Source organism: Perognathus longimembris, chromosome 7, assembly GCF_023159225.1.
Source record: "Perognathus longimembris pacificus isolate PPM17 chromosome 7, ASM2315922v1, whole genome shotgun sequence".
NCBI lineage: Eukaryota > Metazoa > Chordata > Mammalia > Rodentia > Heteromyidae > Perognathus > Perognathus longimembris.
The window spans coordinates 36042981-36063853 of NC_063167.1; the positions used below are offsets into that span (position 1 = coordinate 36042981).

The 20873-nt window shown below is 40.1% G+C and overlaps 1 protein-coding gene and 1 long non-coding RNA gene across 3 annotated transcripts in view; one reads left to right on the plus strand and one right to left on the minus strand.

Moving 5' to 3' along the window:
* The first annotated feature begins 219 nt into the window (after window positions 1-219).
* The window catches only part of Tceanc2 (transcription elongation factor A N-terminal and central domain containing 2), a 50011-nt gene continuing 29357 nt past the window's right edge, over window positions 220-20873 (plus strand). The window contains exons 1-2 of one of the 2 annotated variants that reach the window (XM_048351383.1): window positions 220-316; window positions 911-1052. In XM_048351383.1, the coding sequence (XP_048207340.1) occupies window positions 951-1052 (102 nt within the window). In that variant the 5' untranslated portion in view covers window positions 220-316; window positions 911-950. The other variant, XM_048351384.1, reaches the window with a different exon arrangement.
* Window positions 1856-2703, minus strand: LOC125355191. The gene is made up of 3 exons (XR_007211613.1): window positions 2359-2703; window positions 2249-2250; window positions 1856-2073 (listed from the first exon to the last, which is right to left on the minus strand). It is a non-coding gene; the product is annotated as an uncharacterized LOC125355191 (long non-coding RNA).

Below are 20873 nucleotides of genomic sequence, written 5' to 3' on the forward strand. Positions count from 1 at the left end.
CAACTGGCCCGCCCGGCTGCCTGCGCCCCACCTCTGGGACTAGCAGCCTCTCCGGGGCGGGCTTGAGGGCGTGGTCCCACCATCGCGAGAGTAGGGGAAGAGCCAGAGAGGTTCCTTCCTTGTCCTGCCCTTCGCGGGGCAGCCTGGAGCTTGTAGTTCTTTCCCGGCCTGGTTCCGTCGGAGAGTCGCCCTCGGGTGACGCAAATCTCTCTGCGTCACCCGCCCGAGAGTGCACCTCGCGGTGCGTTCTGGGAAGCGTGGTCCCGGAAGGACCCGCGGAGACGACCACCCTGAGACTAGGCCCGGGAGGAAGCAAGTGTGTAGTTTTAACGCCACGGCGGGGATCCTTTAGGGGTGCAGGGGCCTAGTTGCTACAAGGGCTGCTTTTCCTAGTGGGTCCTAGGTGGGGCTGTTATGCCTCTGGAGTGCTTATGGTGCTTCTTCCATCCCATCGGGGTCCAGAGCCTGACAGTCATGGATTAGGGTTTCTGCTATAGTGTGAGGTCCCCGCGGACATCCGGGGGTGGTTGCTGCGGGTTGCCAGGGCAACTTTTAGGATTGAGTTCCCATAGAGCGCAGTTGAACCCTTAACCTTGCCCAGCCCATCGAAAGTGTGGAAGAGGGTTTTGAAGTCAGGTTTAGCGCCTGACCTGTCTGTGAAATCCCCCATCCCCCAGCATCCACTTCTGGAAGCTAAGAACTTCTAACCCAGAAGCAGAGTGACCAGTGACTAGTGTATACGGTTTCAGAGCTTAGGAAGTGTTGTTCCCCCAAGCACAGGAGGAAGGCTTACTTCCCTAGAATCTCCATAATTTAGGAATGTTCCTTAAAACCCGATCCTTTCATTTTGGGGAATACATAGCACCACAGTCTTGGTGAAGTTTTAGAATCTGCCATCTTTCTTGAGCAGAATACGCTGCGAGCACGGGAAGGTAGTTGGAGCCCTAACAATGGATAAGTTTGTCATTCGAACTCCTAGAACTCAGAATAGCCCACAGAAGAAAGGTACTGGAGGAAAGATTTACAAGCAGGCCACGATTGAATCTCTAAAGGTGAGAGGGGATCTGGGTTAGAAATGTTAAGAGGATTGGGATACCAAGGGTACTAATTGTGGAAGACTGAATTCTTGCTACGACCCTCCTAGAAAACAGATCTGATTATTCCTAGTGTTTCCTTCATAGCCAGTGCAGGCTGTCTTTTGTTTATCAATCCCCTTCCTCACCACTCACCTCTGCTACACTTTTTAAGCACTCTGGCTTTATGGTATATTTGCTTGCTGAAAGGAGAGACTTTAAAAAATTTAAAAACAATTCTCTTTTAATAATGTTAAAATACCATAAAAGATTCTGTAGACCCCGTACATACTTGTAAGTAGTAAATAGTGATACCCTACAATACTTTTATTGGCCAGGACTATATCACATAGCCTCCACAGGTACACTTGCGACTGGGAAAGAGATTTTTAATGAGCTCTTGCTACCTGGCACTGTTTCTTTTTCTTTTCAGTATTATGATTAGATGGTCAGGGATTTATGATTATTAGGCAACTACCACTTTAGGCATGCCTCCAGCCTTTTTAATTATTTCCATTACATTAATTATACAAAAGCTTTTCATTGTGATATTTCCATATACGCATATAATACACTATGATCACATTCACCTTCTCTTTTATGTTCCTTCTCCCCCTTTTAAAAGCCATTTTAAACAGGGTTCATTATATATATGTATATGTATTATTTATTTATCTTTTTGCCAGTCCTGGGGCTTGGACTCAGGGTCTGAGCACTGTCCCTGGCTTCTTTTTGCTCAAGGCTAGCACTCTACCACATGAGCCACAGCACCACTCCTGGACTTTTCTATATATGTGGTGCTGAGGAATCGAACCCAGGGCTTTGTGTATATGAGGCAAGCACTCTTGCCGCTAGGCCATATTCCCAGCCCTCATTCTATTTTCATACATAAGAGAATGAATAAAATGCTTCCATGATCTTCACGTCCTCCTCACCCTCTCTGTTTATCCTCCTCACTCCTGCTGTTCCAACTCCCAGTCTCCATTTTACATTGGTGTCACTTTTTTTTTAAAAGAGAGAGAGAAAGACCTGATGGAGTATGAAGATATTTTTATTTTTATTTTTTTATTTTTATTTTTTTGGCCAGTCCTGGGCCTTGGACTCAGGACCTGAGCTCTGTCCCTGTCTTCCTTTTGCTCAAGGCTAGCACTCTGCCACTTGAGCCACAGCGCCACTTCTGGCCGTTTTCTGTATATGTGGTGCTGGGGAATCGAACCCAGGGCCTCATGTATACGAGGCAAGCTCTCTTGCCACTAGGCCATATCCCCAGCCCCATTGGTGTCACTTTTAAGTCTAGATTCCACATATGAGAGAATATGAGAAAACACATAATATTTTCCTTCAACATGTTCTCTAGTTCCAGTTATTTTTCCTGCAAACAACGTAATTTAATTCTTTAGGGTTACATAATACTCCATTTCTTAATTCATGACTTTGTAGTTTGGCTTTTGTGACTAGTGCTGCTATAAAATGTGGGCGTCTCTAGTGTGTGCTGGCTTACATTCTTTTGGATATATACTCAGCAATGGTGTACCAAAATCATATGGAAGTTATGTTTATTCTGCCATACTAATCCCTATTGGCTTATACTAATTTACATTGCTCACCTACCCCTGTCCTGTCCAGTATTAGTTGGTATTTGTTTTCTTGATGACTGCCATTCTGACTGGGATGATATGGAATTTTAGTGTAGTTTTGATTTGCTTTTCTTTAATGGCTGAGTATATGTTTCTTTGTGTATTAATTGACAATTTGTACTTTTGAGAACTGTCTGTTCAAACCCTTTGCCCATTAATTGGATTGTTCTTTTGAGGTTTAATTTTTAGAGCTCTTTATATATTCTGGATATTAAGTCTTTCCTGATGAGTAGAGGACAAAGATTTTCTTCCATACTGTAGTTTGTCTCTTAATTCTATTATCTCCTTCGCTGTACAGAAGTGTTTTTTTGTTTTGTTTTGTTTTGTTTGTATTTGCCAGTACTGAGGCTTGAACTTATTGCCCAGGCACTCTCCTTAGGTTTTTTTCCCTCAAGACTGGGACTCTACCACTTAAGCCACAGCTCCACTTCCAGTTTTTGGTGGCTAATTGTAGTTAAGAGTCTCCTGCTCCAGTTGGCTCCAAACCACAATCATCAGATCTCAACCTTTGAGAAGCTAGGATTAGAGGTGTGGGCCACCAGTACCTAGCTTGTACAGAAGTTTGCTTTTTAAAAAAAATTTTTTTGATAAATCCCATTTGTCAATTATTTAAGTTTCTGAGCAATTGGAGTCTTATTCAGAAAGGCCTATCTCTTCAAGGGTGTTCCCTGTATTTTCTTGTAGTAGTTTCAAGTCTTACATGTAGATCATTAATTCATTTTGAACTACTTGTTTTGTAAAGGGTGGAAGTTAGGGACCTAGTTTAGTCTTCTGTATGTGGGTATGCAGTTTTTCCACCATCATTTGTTGGAGAGGTTGTCTTTTCTCCAGTGTATGTGTTTGGTGCCTTAGATGAAAACTGGATGGCTGGATCTCCGTATAGTTATTTCTGGATCTTCTGCTTTGTTCCATTGCTCTATATATCAGTTTTTGTGCCAGTGCTATATCATTTTTGTTACTATGGCCCTGTAGTGTAACTTGAAGTCAGGTATTATGATACCTTCAATGTTATTCTTTTTGCTCAGGATTACTACTGCTATTTGGGATCTTTTATGTTTCTATATGAATATTAGGGTTTATTTTTCTGTTTTTACAAAGAATGACATTGAGATTTGATGAGAGTTGCATTGAATCTGTAGACTGCTTTTGGTAGTATAGCCCATTTTCATGAAACTAATACTGCCAATCCATGAACATGGAAGGTCTCTCTATCTTCTGGTATCTTCAGTTTCACTTTTAAAAGTCTTGTCATTTTCTTTAAAAAAAATTTTGTTTTATTGTAAAGGTGATGTACAGAGGAGTTACAGTTACATAAGTCAAGTAATGAGTACACTTCCTTTTGAATAATGTCACCCCTCTCTTGTTCTCTCCCGGGTTTTCCCCTCCCAACTTTCCTCCCCCCCAAAGTTGTATAGTTCATTTCCAACATAGTGTCTAGTGGGTTTCACTGCTGAATTGGTTCACCCTTTGTCCCACTGTTTCTGTGATTTTCCTTCCTCTCTCCAAATCAGATAAACTTATATACAAGACAGTGGATTTTGTCATTTTCATTGTGGTGCTCTTTCCTTGGTTAAGTTTATTGGCTGTTGTTTGCTTTTTGGCAATCATGAATGGAATTCTTTTCCTGATTTCTTTCTCAGCTTTTACATTATCAGTATATAGAAAAGCTACTGATTTTTTTCTCTCTCTCTTTTTTTAAGAATTACTTATTGTCAAAGTGATGTACAGAGGGGTTACAGTTTCATACATAAGGTAGTCAGTACATTTTGTATCAAACTTGTTACTTCCTCCTTCATTTTTCTCCTACCTTCCCTGTTTCCTCCCCCCAAAGCTACTGATTTATGCATGTTAAAATTTATATTCTGCTGCATTACTGATAATATTTGTCAGATCTAGGAGATTTTTGGTAGAATCTTTAGGGTCTTTGCATATAGGAGCATGTCATATGCAAATAGGGATAATTTGACTTCTTTCTTCCCTGTTTGAATTCCTTTTACTTCCCTTGTTTTACTGCTCCTGCTGGGAGTTCTAGTACTATATTGAGTAAGACTGGGGAGAGTGGATACTATTTTTTATTCTTAACTTTAGAGGAAAATGACTTCAGTTTTTCCCTGCTTAGTATAATTGTAAGGTTTGCCAGAAAGGAAACCTGCCACATGGTTCAGGGGAAAGGAGTTTATTGGGGGGAGAGCAAACTGCCAGCCCACACAAGATAGAGGTGCAGGGAGCCAGAAGGGAAGGAAGAAGAGAAAGGAGAGAAGGAGGGCTGGGAATATGGCCTAGTGGCAAGAGTGCTTGCCTCGTATACATGAAGCCCTAGGTTCGATTCCCCAGCACCACATATATAGGAAATGGCCAGAAGTGACGCTGTGGCTCAAGTGGCAGAGTGCTAACCTTGAGCAAAAAGAAGCCAGGGACAGTGCTCAGGCCCTGAGTCCAAGGCCCAGGACTGGCCAAAAGAAAGGAGAGAAAGAGAAAAGGAAAGAGATAAAGAGAGAAAGGGAGTAAGAGAGAAAAGGAAAGAGAGTACGGACTCATGTTGAGCCAGATTATATAGAGAAAGGCTGGGAGGTATGGCCAGGTGGATTGGATGTGACCTCAGAGAAGGGGAAGGTAACTGCCTCCAGGTGTGCCAGTTAGTAGGTAACACAGGTACTGGACCCAGACTTAAACATGGGGGTGGGGAGGGCTTTCTACAGGGAGCCCTCTTGGGGGTGGGCCTTACAATAATATCATCTACAGTTTGTCTTATATACTCCTTAGTATGTTGAGGTACATTTCCTCTATTCCTATTTGTTCAAGGTTTTTATCATGAAAGTATACTAGATTTTGTAAAAGTTTTTTCTACATTTACTGAGATGATAATGTCTTTGTTTTTTTTTTTTTTTTTTGGCCAGTCCTGGGCCTTGGACTCAGGGCCTGAGCACTGTCCCTGGCTTCTTCCCGCTCAAGGCTAGCACTCTGCCACTTGAGCCACAGCGCCGCTTCTGGCCGTTTTCTGTATATGTGGTGCTGGGGAATCGAACCTAGGGCCTCGTGTATCCGAGGCAGGCACTCTTGCCACTAGGCTATATCCCCAGCCCCTGTCTTTGTTTTTTTAATATACTTTATGTGCTATACTGCATTTATTGATTGTGTGTGAACCTTCCTTGTTTCTCTGGAATGATATCAACTTGATCATTGTGTATAATCTTTTTGTGTGTGTGATCATGGGGCTTGAACTCAGGGCCTGGGCACTATCCTTGAGTTCTTTGCTCAAGATTAGTGCTCTACGACTTGGAGCCACAGCTACGCTTCTGGTAGTTAATTGGAGAGAAGAATTTCACTGACTTTCTTGCCTGGGTTGGCTTTGAGCCATGATTCTTGGCTCTCAGCCTCCCAGTGCCCAGTTTCTATAATTTTTTTGATGTGTTATTACATTCAATTTTCAAGTATTTCATTCAGATTTTTTTTTTTTTTGCCAGTCCTGGGGCTTGAACTCACTGTCCTTGGCTTCTTTTTGCTCAAGGCTAACACTCTACCTCTTGAGCCACAGCACCACTTCCGGCTTTATCTGTTTATGTGGTGCTGAGGAATCGAACCCATGCATACTAGGCAAGCACTCTACCACTAAGTCACATTCCCAGCTCCATTTGGAATTTTTTTTTCTTTTTGCCAGTCCTGGGGCTTGGACTCAGGGCCTGAGCACTGTCCCTGGCTTCTTCCCGCTCAAGGCTAGCACTCTGCCACTTGAGCCACAGCGCCGCTTCTGGCCGTTTTCTGTATATGTGGTGCTGGGGAATCGAACCTAGGGCCTCGTGTATCCGAGGCAGGCACTCTTGCCACTAGGCCATATCCCCAGCCCCATTTAGAATTTTTTTAATCTCATGTTCATCAAGGAAATTTTTTATTTATTTATTTATTTTTATTTTTTATTTTTTATTTTTTTTTTGGCCAGTCCTGGGCCTTGGACTCAGGGCCTGAGCACTGTCCCTGGCTTCTTCCCGCTCAAGGCTAGCACTCTGCCACTTGAGCCACAGCGCCGCTTCTGGCCGTTTTCTGTATATGTGGTGCTGGGGAATCGAACCTAGGGCCTCGTGTATCCGAGGCAGGCACTCTTGCCACTAGGCTATATCCCCAGCCCCAAGGAAATTTTTTATATGTGTTTATCTGGCCTAGGTATTATATTGGGGTAATACTGGCTGATCATATTCATAGAATGTTGTTAGCATTTCTTCCTTCTATTTTATGGTATAGTTTAAGGAATTTACTTCAATGTTCTTTAAAGATTTGATAAAGTTCAACAGTGAATCTCTGTAATCCTGGACTTTTTTTTGTTGTTGAGGGATTCTTTGCTTGTTTGATTTTTGCTGTATCAGGACTTGAACTGAGGGCTTTGAGCTCTCAGCTTGCTTGGTCATAGCTGGCACTCTACCATTTTAACCATCCTTTCAGCCTGGCTTTTTAAAATTTTTATTATAGAGGTGATATACAGAGGGGTTACAATTATATAAGTCAGGTAAAGAGTACATTTATTTTTGGAGAATGTCATCCCTTCCCTTGCTCTCTCCTTTCCCCTTCCTGTCCCCACCCACAGGTTGTATGGTTCATTTTCAATATAGTGTCTAGTGAGTACCACTGCTGCATTTGTTTACTCTTTGTTCCTCCATTTCTGTGCCTCCCTTTCCTCCCAAAGTCAGATAAAGGAACAAATAAGACAAACAGAAAGGAAAACAAAAACAACAAAGAAAAACTCTTATACTTTATGGTATTCCTTTTGATAAACATTATTTTATGTGATCAGAGGCACGTAGGCATTGCGCCTTTGTGTTCCTCCCCTGAACATATACTCTTCTAGTCTCACTGTGTGTGAATAACTACAGTCCTGTGTAATTTATCATGTCCCAGTGTATTTTAGATCTGGCTTCCACATATGCACCATTTGTCTCTCTGAGCTTGGCTTACCTCACTTAACATGATTTGTTCTAGGTCTACCTATTTCCCTGCAAATGACAATATTATTCTTTCTAATGTCAGCTTGGCTTTTTGCAGGTTAATTGGAAATGGAGTCTTGTAGACTTTTCTGTCCTGGCTGGCTTTGAACTTCAATCCTTAAGTGACTCTTTGTTACTGCATTACTTCTGTTCTTGTTATAAATATGTTTTAAGTGATTTATATCCATTTGGTTCAATTTTGGTAGTTCATATGCATCTAGAAATTTATCTGTTTTTTTCTAGATTTCCAGTTTATTAGAATATATTTTGAAACAATTCCCTATTGATTCTGTGAATTTCATTGATTTTTGTTGTGATACCTCCTTTCTCATCTTGAATTTTATTAATATGGGTCTTCTGTTCTTAGTTCTTCTTTTACTTCTTATTCCTTAGTTGGCTAAGGTCTTATCAATTTTGTGGATTTTAAAAAGCTCAATATTTTGTTTCATGGATTGATTTGCTTATTTATTATTTTCAGTCTCCATTTAATTGATTTTCCTGATCTTTATTATTTTTTCCTATTTGCTACTTTGGGGTTTGGCTTCTTGGTTTCTAAGAGCTTGAGGCACCTAAGGCTATTTATTTGAGATCTCTCTCTTTTTTTTTTAACATAGGCATTCATAGCTATAAACTTTTCTTTCTGCTTTTGCTGTGTCCTATAGGTTCTGGTAAGCTGTGTTTTTATTCTAGGAATTTAATTTTTTTCCCTCCTTATTTATTCCTCCAGTGATCCTTCAAAAGTGCATTGTTCAGTCTTGATGTGTTTAAATATTTTCTGTACTTTTCTTGTTATTGATTTCTATTTTTATTCCTCTCTGCTCTGATAAAATGCAGGAAGTTGTGTCAATTTTCTGGTACTTGTTAAAACTTGATTTATGTCTTAAAGTATGATCTATTTTGAAGAAAGTACCATGGACTCAGAAGGAAAGTTTTACTTAATTATGATGAGTCCTTGTTGTTGTTTTTTGAGGGGGGTGGAGTGGGTTCTGAGTGACCTTTCTATAGATAAAGATATAGTATTAAAGTCACCCACAATTATTATGTTGAAAATCAGTCTGTGCATTTCTTTTCTCTTGCTAATACTATGGTTTGAACTCAGGGCTTTGAGCTGGCCAGGAAGGAAATCTACCATTTCAGCCATTTGCCTAACCCATTAGCCTTATTTTTCCAATAGGGTTTTGTTTTTATGTCTAACCTGTCTTGGAGTGTAGTCCTGTCATTTATGCTTCCCATATAGCTGGTTTGACATGCCACTGCACCTGCTTTTTAATTGGTTTGAGATGGGGTCTCGCTATTTGCCCTGGCTGACCTGGCAGTCCTGATCTCTGCCTCCTGAGTAGCTAAGATTAAAGTCATGAACCACTATAACTGGCTTCTACTTGTGCTTTGATAGCCAGTAATGTGTGTTTTATGAAACTGCGGGTGCCAGCATTTGTTGTTTGTATGTTTACAATTGTTATGTCCTTCTGATAGATTGTATTCTTTATCAATATGATGTGACCTTTTTTTTGTCTCTTCTAATTTTATCTTGAAGCCTGCTTTGTTGGATATGAGTATAGCTACTCCTTCTTGTTTTCAGATTCCATCTACTTGCATAATCCTTTTCCATCCTTTCACTTTAAACCTATGTTTGTCTTTGCCAATTAGGTACATTTCTTGTTTCTTGTTTTTTTTTTTTTTTTTTTTTGCCAGTCCTGGGGCTTGAACTCAGGGCCTGGGTACTGGCTAACACTCTACCACTTGAGCCACAGTGCCACTTCCAACTTTTTCTGTTTATGTGGTACTGAGGAATTGAACCCAGGGCTTCATGCATGGTAGGCAATGTTCTATGACTAAGCAACATTCCCAGCCCGAGTACATTTCTTATAAGCAACAAATGATTGGGTCTTGTTTTTTAATCCAGTTTGCCAGTCTGAATTTTGATTGGAGAATTGAGACCATTAATGTTCAATTATTATGGAAATGTGTGTATGTAATAATTTCTGCCAGATTTTTATTTTTTGTGGGTTTTTGTTTGTTTGTTTTCTTTCTTTCTTTCTTTCTTTTAATGCCAATCCTTGGGCTAGAACTCAGGGCCTGGGTACTGCCACTGAGCTTTTGTGCTCATGGTTAGTGCTCTACCAGTTGAGCTACAGCTTCCAGTTTTTAGGTGGTTAATTGGAAATAAGAGTTTCATGGGCTTTCCTGTCCAGGTTGGCTTTGAACCATGCTCCTCAGATCTCAGCCTCCTGAGTAGCTAGGAAGACAGGCATGAACCACCAGTGCCCAGCTAGTTTGTTGTTTTTTTGTGTTTGATAATTCCTACTCCTCATTAACTTACCTACTTGCCTGTTGAGATTGTCCTTCCCATGTATTTATGCTTGACGTTACCTTTAAGTATCTTCTATAGCACTAATTTAGTGGTCATGCATTTTTTTTAATCTTTCTTTTCTCTTTCTTTCTGTGTGTACTGGGGCTTGAACTCAGGGCCTGGGCACTGTCCATTAGCTTTTTCTCTAAGTGCTAGCACTGTACCACTTGAGACACACAACTCTGCTGCTGACTTTATGCTGGTTAAGTGAACATAAGCATCTCATAGACTTTTTTTTTTTGCCTGGCCTAGCTTTGAACTATGATCTTCAGATCCCCCTGGGTAGCTAGGATTACAGACATGAGTCATTAGCTACTGGCTAGTTTTTGTTTCTGATAGGTTTTTATTCCTCCTTTAATTACAAAGGGTAGCATTGCTGGGTACAGTAATCTAGATTGGCATTTATTTTCTTTCAGGGTTTGAAATACATTATTCTATGCCATTCTTGCTTTTAAAGTTTCTTGTACCTGTTTTTTTTTTCTAAAATGCTTAAGATTTGTAGATTTGGTCTTTAAATAGTATGCCAGAGGTCCTTCATGTTCTATCCATACTTCTTTAGTTTTTATATTCCTTATCTTCATCTGCATGCTCGAATATATCTACCTTGTCTTCAAACCCTGGGATTCTGTCTTTAATTTGTTCCAGCTCCTGGAGATATGTGTGTGTGTGTGTGTGTGTGTGTGTGTGTGTGTGTGTGTGTGTATGTGTGTATGTGTGTGTGTTAATTAATTAATTTAGTGCCAGTATTGGGACTTGAACTTAGGGCATCATGTTTTTGCTTGGCCTTTTAGCTTTTTTACTCGAAGTGACATTCTACCACTTGAGTTACACTTCCAGTTCCAGCGTTTCTCTAGTTAATTGGAAATAAGTCTCACAGACTTTTTTGCCTAGACTGGCTTAGAGCTGTGATACCCAAGTCTCAGCCTCCTGAGATTAGAGGTGTGAGCCACCAGCACCCGAACTAGAGAGGCTTCTGAGTTTTTGCTTGGCTTATTAAGCTTATTTCCATAATTTCAATTTGATTTGTTTCCCAAAATTTATCTTTATTGAATTCCTCTATTATATTCTATAGTGTTTTTATTTCATTTAGTTATTTTAGTTGGAATTTAGGCATGTTCTTCATGATTTGTGTGTGTATATGTGTGTTGTGTGCCAGTATGTGTGCCAGTCTTGGGGCACTCCCTGGGTGCTATCCTTGAGCTGTTTTGCTCAAGGATAGTGCTCTACAACTTGAGCCACAGGTTGACTTCCTGCTTTTTTTGTTTTTGTTGCCAGTCCTGGGGCTTGGACTCAGGGCCTAAGCACTTTCCCTGGCTTCTTTCTGCTCAAGGCTAACACTCTGCCACTTGAGCCACAGCGCCACTTCCGGCTTTTTCTGTTTATATTGTACTAAGGAATTGAACCCAGGGCTTCGTGCATGGCACTCTACCTCTAAGCCACATTCTCAGCCCCTGACTTCCTGCTTTTTTTGATGTTTAATAAAAGTCTTTCCTGTCCACATTGGCTTTGAACTGCAGTCCTCAGATCTCAGCCTCCTAACTGGACAGGATTACAGGTGCAAACACTGGTGCACAGTCTTTATTGATCATTTTTATAATCACTTTTAAAAATTGATTTGTGAAAAAATAAAAAAATTGATTTGTGATTTTATTTATCTTGTTATCAGTAGTGTTTGCTATAGAGTTGTTGAATTTGGAAGTTATTTTGTCTTATGTTTCTGCATTGGGTCATTTTTGGTTTCTGTTAGCATTGAAGAAGCAACATATAAATATATATAGAGAGAGATATATACATAATCGATGAACATGGTTATATTATAAATGATTCAGTAATCATTATATAAACACAAAACAACTTGCAGTTAGTCCCTTCTTTTATCTTGAGCTACATGTCAGACTCTTTCAGTTTCCTTTATTGGTTCCTGTTTCTTCACTAGCTTCCTAATGTTTGTACATCCCAGTGTTCTGTCACACAGTCCATAAACTATTAGGCCTGGGGGTCTTTTCCATCTAAAGGCTTTCTGTGCAGAAGACTGTCAAACCTGTACCTCCAGTCTAAATCTCTGAATGTGAAAGAGGGCATGGGGCTAGAAACAATGTGCCAAAGCTCAGACAGTAATGTAGTGTTCTGAGGACTTGACTTTGATACTCAGTGGGACTCCTTTTTGGGGCACTCCACCGACTTACAGATCCTTTTAGAAAGCATTAATTAGCTATGAACAGAAAACGTAGGCTCAAGGCCCTATTATGCAACCAGTCATCTTTTTTTTTTTTTTTTGGCCAGTCCTTAACTCAGGGCCTGAGCACTGTCCCTGGCTTCTTTTTGCTCAAGGCAAGCATTCTACCACTTGAGCCACAGCACCACTTCTGGCCATTTTCTATGTATGTGGTGCTGAGGAATCAAACCCAGGGCTTCATGTATGCGAGGCAAGCACTCTTGCCACTAGGCCATATTCCCAGCCCCAACCAGTCATCTTAAACAAGTCATTCTCTTCTTGGGCACCTCATGTTCCTCACCTACAAAATGTGAACCTTGAACTACAGCAGTCTATCTACAAATAGTACAGTTGTCATTTGGAGCAAGAGAATCTTAAATTACTGAAGCGCTCCTGAAATTACAGGATGTTTAACATCCTGAATAAATGTAAATAGCACCTCCCATTGTGATTCCTTCACATATTTCCAAGTAACCTTGGTTGATACCTAATGAATGCTAGAGGATCTATAGTTTTTCCTAGTCTTTCAGTACTGTGATTTCATGGTAACACATTCAGGTTTTTCAGCTGTCTGCGTTGTCAGACTTTTGTGGATAATTGTATACAATAGTAATTCTCAATGAGGAATGTGATGTCAGACTCTGAAGGAAAATGGGTCATGGTAGTAATTTAACTGCACATTCACTAGCCTGCAAATACCACATTCTAAATGCCCTTTCTCCCCTCTATGTCTGTGCTTGTGACCCAGTTGAGAATTACTGTGTGTAATGAGGAAAACAAATGATATGACATTACAGAATCAGAGTAAACAGTAGGCATGTGGAATGCATTAGCTTTTCTTCTATACTTGTTACTTATTCTCTTATTTTTACTTTATATCCATCTACTGAGTAATTTGGACTAGAAACCTAAGAGCATCTTTTCTCTCTTATGTTTTTAGTTCTGTTTTGTAAAAACACTTCTTTTTTGCAATCATGTCTCCCAGCTCAAACCCTTGTTATTTCCTCATTTAGAGCAAAGCTGTGGTCTGTTATTTTGTCTCCCTGACCTTGGTGTCGCCTGTTGGTCTCTTCTCCATGCTTGTGCTGGAGAAGTCTGTCTCAATAATAAAAGAAAACCTACTCTGGTCACCTCCATGCCTAGTCCTTTGGTAATTTCTTGTTGATAAAGACCACATATGATCACATGGCACCCAGGGCCTTCTCCTACCTTTCACCTGGCTGTATCATTCCTTACTAATCTTATTATTTACACTCCACCAATTGTCAGCAACTTGGAATTCAACAAAGATAACTATGCTCTTTTATGTGGGGGAACTATGGGATGAAATATGTGGACAGTGCTGGGCTCCAAACCCAGGACCACTTGCATGCTAAGTAAGTGCTCTACCAGTGACATCCTCTATGAGGTTCCCTTTCATATATCTGTAACTTGGGGCTGGGAATGTGGCTCAGCCATTGAGGCTTGCCTAGCATGTACCAAGCCCTGAGTTCGATTCCTCAGCATCACATGAACAGAAAAAGTCGGCAGTTGTGCTGTGGCTCTAGAGGTAGAGTGCTAGCCTTCAGCAAAAAGAAGCCAGGGACAGTGCTCAGGCCCTGAGTTCAAGCCCTAGGACTGGCAAAAAAATTAAAAAGATCATATATCTATAACTTTCAGATAGGATCCAGTTTGTCATGAGTGCCCTTACTCTACTTAACACCTTGAAGGTAATGTCACTAGTAATCAAGAACACAGACCTTGGAGCCAAAGCTGCTTGTGTTAAAATCCAATTCTGCCTTTATGACCTTGGGCAAGTTATTTAATTTCTGAGTCCTCATCTATAAAACGGGACTCACAACACCTGTTTTATAATGTGCTATGAGGTTTACCTGAGTCAATGTGTGCCAAATACTGTGTAAGTGTTTGTTACCTGTGTTGTTAACATTACTTTATGAAATCCTGTTTGTCGCCCATGACCTAGTTGAAGAGTTCTCAACTATGAGACCTTTCCAAAGTACTCTTCTAACTAAAATACAGAGCTTATCTAATCAGAGGATGGTCATTCTCTGAGCCATCCTTGTAACTTAAACATGTCCCTCACATTATACCTATTTATGCTTGATTACATTTTTTTATATGACTGGGCTTCCTGAAAGACTGTACCTTAATGATTTTGTGTTCTTAGCACCTGGCATAAAACTTGGCACACAATAGGCCACAATGTATTTTTCTAAATGACTTAAAACTAATGCTTTGGCATGAGATTTGAGGCCTCTCTTATGCTGCCTGAATATGCTTTACCCCTTGTAGCTCCCCATATTCTGGTCACATCCTATTTCTTACTTTATAAACTGCTTTTGTTTTTTTGTTTTTGTTTTGTTTTTGTCTTGAGAACTTTCTTTTGATTTGTTACTGATCATTTTTCCTGAAAAGCTTTTGGCTTTTATACAGAGCCTTCCTACATATTTGTCAACCCATCCAAAAACCACTTCACCTGTGAATCCTAGATTATATGTCCATGAGTATAGAGACCCTTGAGTATTTTATTTATATCTGTGTCCTGGATCTAGCCCAGTACCTGGCACATAGTAAGGGATCATTAAATATTTGTTGTTAGTGAATTTTGAAATACCTTCTGGGTTCTTTGTGGTCAGTGAGTCCTTCCCTCCTCATTATTGTCTTAACACTTAATTCAAATAGCTGTCATAGCATTTATCTTACTGTTCTTACTGTATTATATAATAATGTGATTACCTGTAGCTGTCTGAGATCCACTATGAGCTCCTGAGTCCTGGGACTGTAGTATCTTATTATGTTCTACTTCTGCTTCAGAACTTAATGTAGTACCTGCTACATTGTAGCTGAAATCTATTGTATAAACAATAACCATCCATTATTTTGGCATATGCATATAATTTTTTGGTGGTTCTTTGGTTTGAACTCAGGGTCTCATTCTAAGCCAGGCCTCCAGCCCTTTTTTTTTTTTTTTTTAAACACCATTTGTGTTTAAGGCCTTGCTTTATTCCCAGGCCTGAGTCTAGACAGTGTTCTTCTGAGGTAGCTAGGATGACAGGTATATAACAACACACTCAGCTTCTTTCTGCTGAGATGAAATCTCACAAGATTTTTTTGCCCATGCTGGCCTGGAACCATAGTGTTCCAAATCTAAGCTTCTCACATAATTTGTTTATAATTGTGCACTGTGCTCCACCAGACCCAGTAATTGGTCAAGAAAAGATCTTGACATTTTTCTGCTTTTGCTGACCTTGAACCATGATTCTCTTGATCTCAGCCTTCCAAGTAGCAAGAATTATAGGTGTTAGCCACTGCATCTAGTTTGGTGCTTTGATTGTAAATGATTCTATATATTATCACTTTAAAACGACTCTGTGCCCAGAACTATGCTAAATACTACAGGGAACATAGGAGAAATTAAATGTCAAAGGCCTGTTGAGACTTTCTGCAAAGGATCAGAATATAAGAAATTAATAATGATACAAATTATTTATTTATTTATTTTTGTTGGTCATAGGGCTTGAACTCAGGGCCTGGGCACTGTTCCTGAGCTCTTTTGCTCAAGGCTAGTGCTCTACCATTTTGAGCCACAGCACGACTTCTGGTTTTCTGGTGGTTAACTGGAGATAGGAGTCTCACAGACTTTGTTGCTCAGGCTGGCATTGAACTGTGACCTTCAGATCTCAGCCTCCTGAGTAGAATTACAGGTATGAGCTACCAGTGCCCAGTAAATTACTGTAATTTATTGCAGGATTATCATGTAGACAGTAGAAAGAAGAGAGTTCAGGGAATTAGTGGTCAGAGGGTATGTGACAAGCACGTTAATTGGTGGGAGGATAGGTAGAAGAAAGCAATAGCATATACCATTTGATGACTAGTACTTGCTATTCTGTTAACTTTATACTTGTGTACGCAGTGACAAGTTGTGCTAGGCATCTGTAATCTTAACTAATCAGGAGGCTGAGATTTGAGGATCAATGTTCAAAACTAACCTAAACAGAAAAATCTGAGGTATTCTTATCTTTAGTTAACTAGCAATATGCCAGACTGGAGGCACTTCTGGTAGAACTCCAATATAAGCACCCCCTCCCCCCCAAAAAAAGCCAAGGTGCCAGTGGCTAATGCCTATAATCCTAGCTACTCAGGAGGTAGAGATCTGAGGATCACGGTTTGAAGCCAGCCCGTGCAGGAATGGCTACAAGACTCTTATTTCCAATTAACCACCAGAAAACCAGAAGTTGCTATGTGACACAAAGTGGTAGAATGCTAGTCTTGAGTAAAAAAACTCAGGGACAGCGCTCAGGCCTGAGTTCAAGCCCCATGACCAATAAAAACAAACAAAAATACAAGCAAAAGCACAAGACCTGGGTTTAAGTACCACTTCTAACACACACACACACACACACACACACACACACACACACACACACACCAAGTTGTATTGAATGTATGCATTGTAGATAGTTAAGTCCATGCTCTGACAAGTTACTTATTCTCACATACAAACATTGTGTTTGGGTTTGGATTTTTGCTTATTTGCTTTCAGACAAGGTCTTTCCATGAATCTCAGGGTAGCCTTAGACCCATAATCCTGCATCAACCACCCAAGTAGTGGCATTATAGGCCTGTATCACCATACTCTGCTTAGCATCTTGTTTTAATGCCAAGAATCTGCTGAATATTAATTAAAGCTGTGTTTTCCTCATGAGTATCAGGAATAATACCTTACCTTACCTGAAGAATTTATTATTACTATTATTATTATTTTGGTCAGTTGTGGGGCTTGAACTCAGGGCTTGGGTGCTTTTTCACTCAAAGCTAGCACTCTACCATTTTGAGTCACAGCACCACTTCTAGTTTTCAGGTGGTTAATTGGAGATAAGAGTCTCACAGACATTTCTGCCTGGGCTGGCTTTGAACAGTGATCCTCAGATCTCAACCTCCTGAGTAGCTAGGATTACAAGCATAAGCCACCAGGGCCTGGCCACCTGAAGTATTTTTATGAGACCTAACTAAATAAATGCAGATTTATAAAAGCTGACATGCAGTAAAAAGTTTCCTTATTTACAAAAAAAGGAGAGGCTTGTGTAGTAAAACTTGAGCTGAAGCTGATAATGGAAGCAATAATGATTGCTACTAACATTTACTGAGTCCATTTCCATGGACAAAGAAGGTGTGCTAGCACTTTACATGTTTTAGCTCTCTAGTTGTATGTGTGTTTTTGTATTTGTATAGCACCCCAAACTGACCTCAAACCCACAGTCCTGCTTTAACCTCTCAAGTACTGAGATTATAGGTGTGAACCACCATGTGCATGTTTATTAACTCTACTTCTTAATAACAGCTATGAAATATATGCTTTTGTTATGGATGTTTTGCAGCTAAGGACTAAGAAATTAAGTAATTTGTCTGAGGCCATGCAGCTGATATTGGTATAGCTTGGTCTTGAACTAGACAGTCTGACTCCATAATTTGTCTTACAAACAACTGGAGATTTATTTTTAAGATTTATTATTAGTATTGATTGTACAAGAGAGGTTAATTGTGATATTTACATACATACATACATATATACATATATGCACTATGCTCAAACTTACCCTTTCTCTCTGTCTCCCCCACAAAGCATAAATTTCTGACTGCCTGTCTGAGGAGATATAAAGGATCTTAGACTGTTAGGACCATTGTACTTCTGTTATCAGTGTATTACAAGTAATTTTGTGTAGCCTTATCACAGTCAATAAAAGTGATCTCTGTAGAGCTCATGTAGAGTATATTTAAATGGTAAAGGTTAATTTGGTTAATCTGTTCTTATTCCTTAAAGGGAAAGTGATTTTTTAAAAAAATTTTAGAGTCAAAGTATCACTTTTTAGCACTCATCTAGTCTTGAGCTTAGATTAGGATCCTTCTACCTCAGCTGTATGAGTACTGGATTACAGATATGTACCACCATGCCAGTGACTTTTTTCTGGTTGATTTTTTTTTTAAATTAAGATGTCCTACAAAAAAAAAAAAAAAGATGTCCTACAATAGAGACTAATGCCTGTAATGTCAGCTTCTTGGATGGGGATTATGATTCAAGGACAGCCAGGCAAAAATTAGTGAGACCCTATCTCAACTAAAACAGCTGAGTGTGGTATCTTCTGTTTGTAATCTCAGCTATGCAAGAGGCCTTAGATAGGAAGAATGCAGTCCAGGCTGTCTGGAAAACAACAAAAGTATAAAGCGTTGGAGGTGGGCTTGGGTGGCAGAGGGCCTGCCTCAAAAGTTCAATACCCTAAGTTCAAATCTCAGTACTACAAAAATATAAAGGATTCTATAATATGCTAATTCTTTTAGGTGGACAATTCTTTTAGGTTCAGCACCTCTGAATTCTCTATGAATCTTTTCTCCTTCATAGGATTGAATGTTTTGTCTCCTGTCCTACCCTCACAGTGGAATGGTATCATATTATTCCTTATGAGTGAATTGTTTTCCCTGATTTGGGGAGGGAGGGGGTCAGTCATGGTGCTCTACAACTTTGAGCTGTGTTTTTGTGAAACCTGATATTCCAGGTACCCCCAAGTGTAAGACCAGATGAAAAGTATGTCTTCTTTCTGGAAATAACTGTTCTTCTTCTCCTCATTTTAGTTTTCTACATTGACAATTTGTATTCATTTCTCTTGTGTTCTTTTATTTCCTAAATAATTCACGTAAGAATTTGAAATACTTGTTTTCAGGCCCGGCAGCTATAAGGAAGCATTCTTTGATACACATGGAATTCTTTTGTTCTCTGACTTTTTAAAAATTCTATTTCTGTCCTAAAATTTCAGATCTTAAAACTACATAGTTTGGGGGCTGGGGATATAGCCTAGTGGCAAGAGTGCCTGCCTCGGATACACGAGGCCCTAGGTTCGATTCCCCAGCACCACATATACAGAAAACGGCCAGAAGTGGCGCTGTGGCTCAAGTGGCAGAATGCTAGCCTTGAGCGGGAAGAAGCCAGGAACAGTGCTCAGGCCCTGAGTCCAAGGCCCAGGACTAGCCAAAAAAACAAACAAACAAAAAAAAAACTACATAGTTTGGTTCAAGCTAAACACTGGTGGCTGAGCCACCACACCTGTAATCCTGGCTAATAAGGAGTCTAAGATCTGAGGATCGTGGTTTGAAGCCAGCCTAGGCAGGAAAGGCTGTGAGACTCCAATAAACCACCAAAAGCTGCAAGTAGAGCAGTGAGTCAGAGTGGTAGAGCCCCTAGCCTTGAACACTGAAACTCAGGAATAGCACCCAGTCCCTGAGTTCAAGCCCCAGGACACACACTCTCTCTCTCTCTCTCTCTCTCTCTCTCTCTCTCTCTCTCTCTCTCTCTCTCTCTCTCACACACACACACACACACACACACACACACACACACAAATAGTTTGGTTCAGAGTCACTTATTCTATTATGTGCTGAGCACAGAAAAATAAATAGGCAAATAATGGATTGTACCGACTCTGGAATTACTCTGTCTTTTGGGAAATATAGTCAGGTTGATTAGTATACGCAGAACATATAGATGTAGCAATAAGAGGGAACCTGTACAGGTTGTAAAGGAGCTCAAAAGGCACATTGATCAAATGTGGTAGGAGACAGACAAGAAAGGCTTCATAGCAGAGGTGATTTTTATAAGGTCTTAAAAAAATAGTTATCAGGCAAAGCAAGAGCATGTAAGCAAAGACTAAAAAGGATCGTCAGAGCCAAGTCATAGGTCTTTTATGGCACACTAAAGAGTTTGGACTTCTGTAGTTCCATCTGTTGAAATGATCTACTATGGAATCCCTAACCCAATTACAACCATGTAGAAATGTTACATAAAATTCTCTACTAGCCAAATGCCAGTGGTTCACACTTGTAATCTGAGGATTGTGGTTCAAAGCCACCCAGGTAGGAAAGTCTGTGAGACTCTATCTCCAATTAAGCACCAGAAAGCTGGAGGTGGAGCTGTGTCTCAAGTGGTAGAGTGCTAGGTTGGAGCAAAAAAGCTCAGGAGTAGCACCCAGGTCCTGAGTTCAAGCCCTACGACTGCCTCACCCCCCCAAAAAAGTCTGAGCTGAGCTTGAAACAAATAAATAAACATATAAAATAAAGAAATCCTCAGGTGCCAGGAAGAGAGAAGAAATTGAAAGCCAGAGTTGCAACTGGGAGCTGAAGCTGAATAGTTGCAGGGATATTGATGCAATACTAAGGAACTTAATGTTTTAAGGGGCAGGAGATAAGGTCTCAGGCTAATGTGATGGGAACTGGAACTGACACACACTTGTAGCTGAAAGCCAGAACAGATACCATGTTTGTGACAAACACACTAGAAAAATTCCATCCACCATTGCATGAAAGCAATGTGAAGAGGGCAGTCTTCTCAAGGTATTTGACTCGAGCACATTAGAACTACATATTACCATACCATTAGATCTATAGTATCTTTAAGCTGAAAAAAATGACCATACAATATGGTCAAAGGTTGAGTGTGATGGCTTATATCTGTACTAATGAGATGGAGTTTGGGAGGATTGTGGTTCAAGGCCAGTCCAGACAAAATGTCCATGAGACCCCATTTCAGCCAATGAGAAGTTAGGCACTGCAGCACACATCTTTCATTCCTGGTTTGTG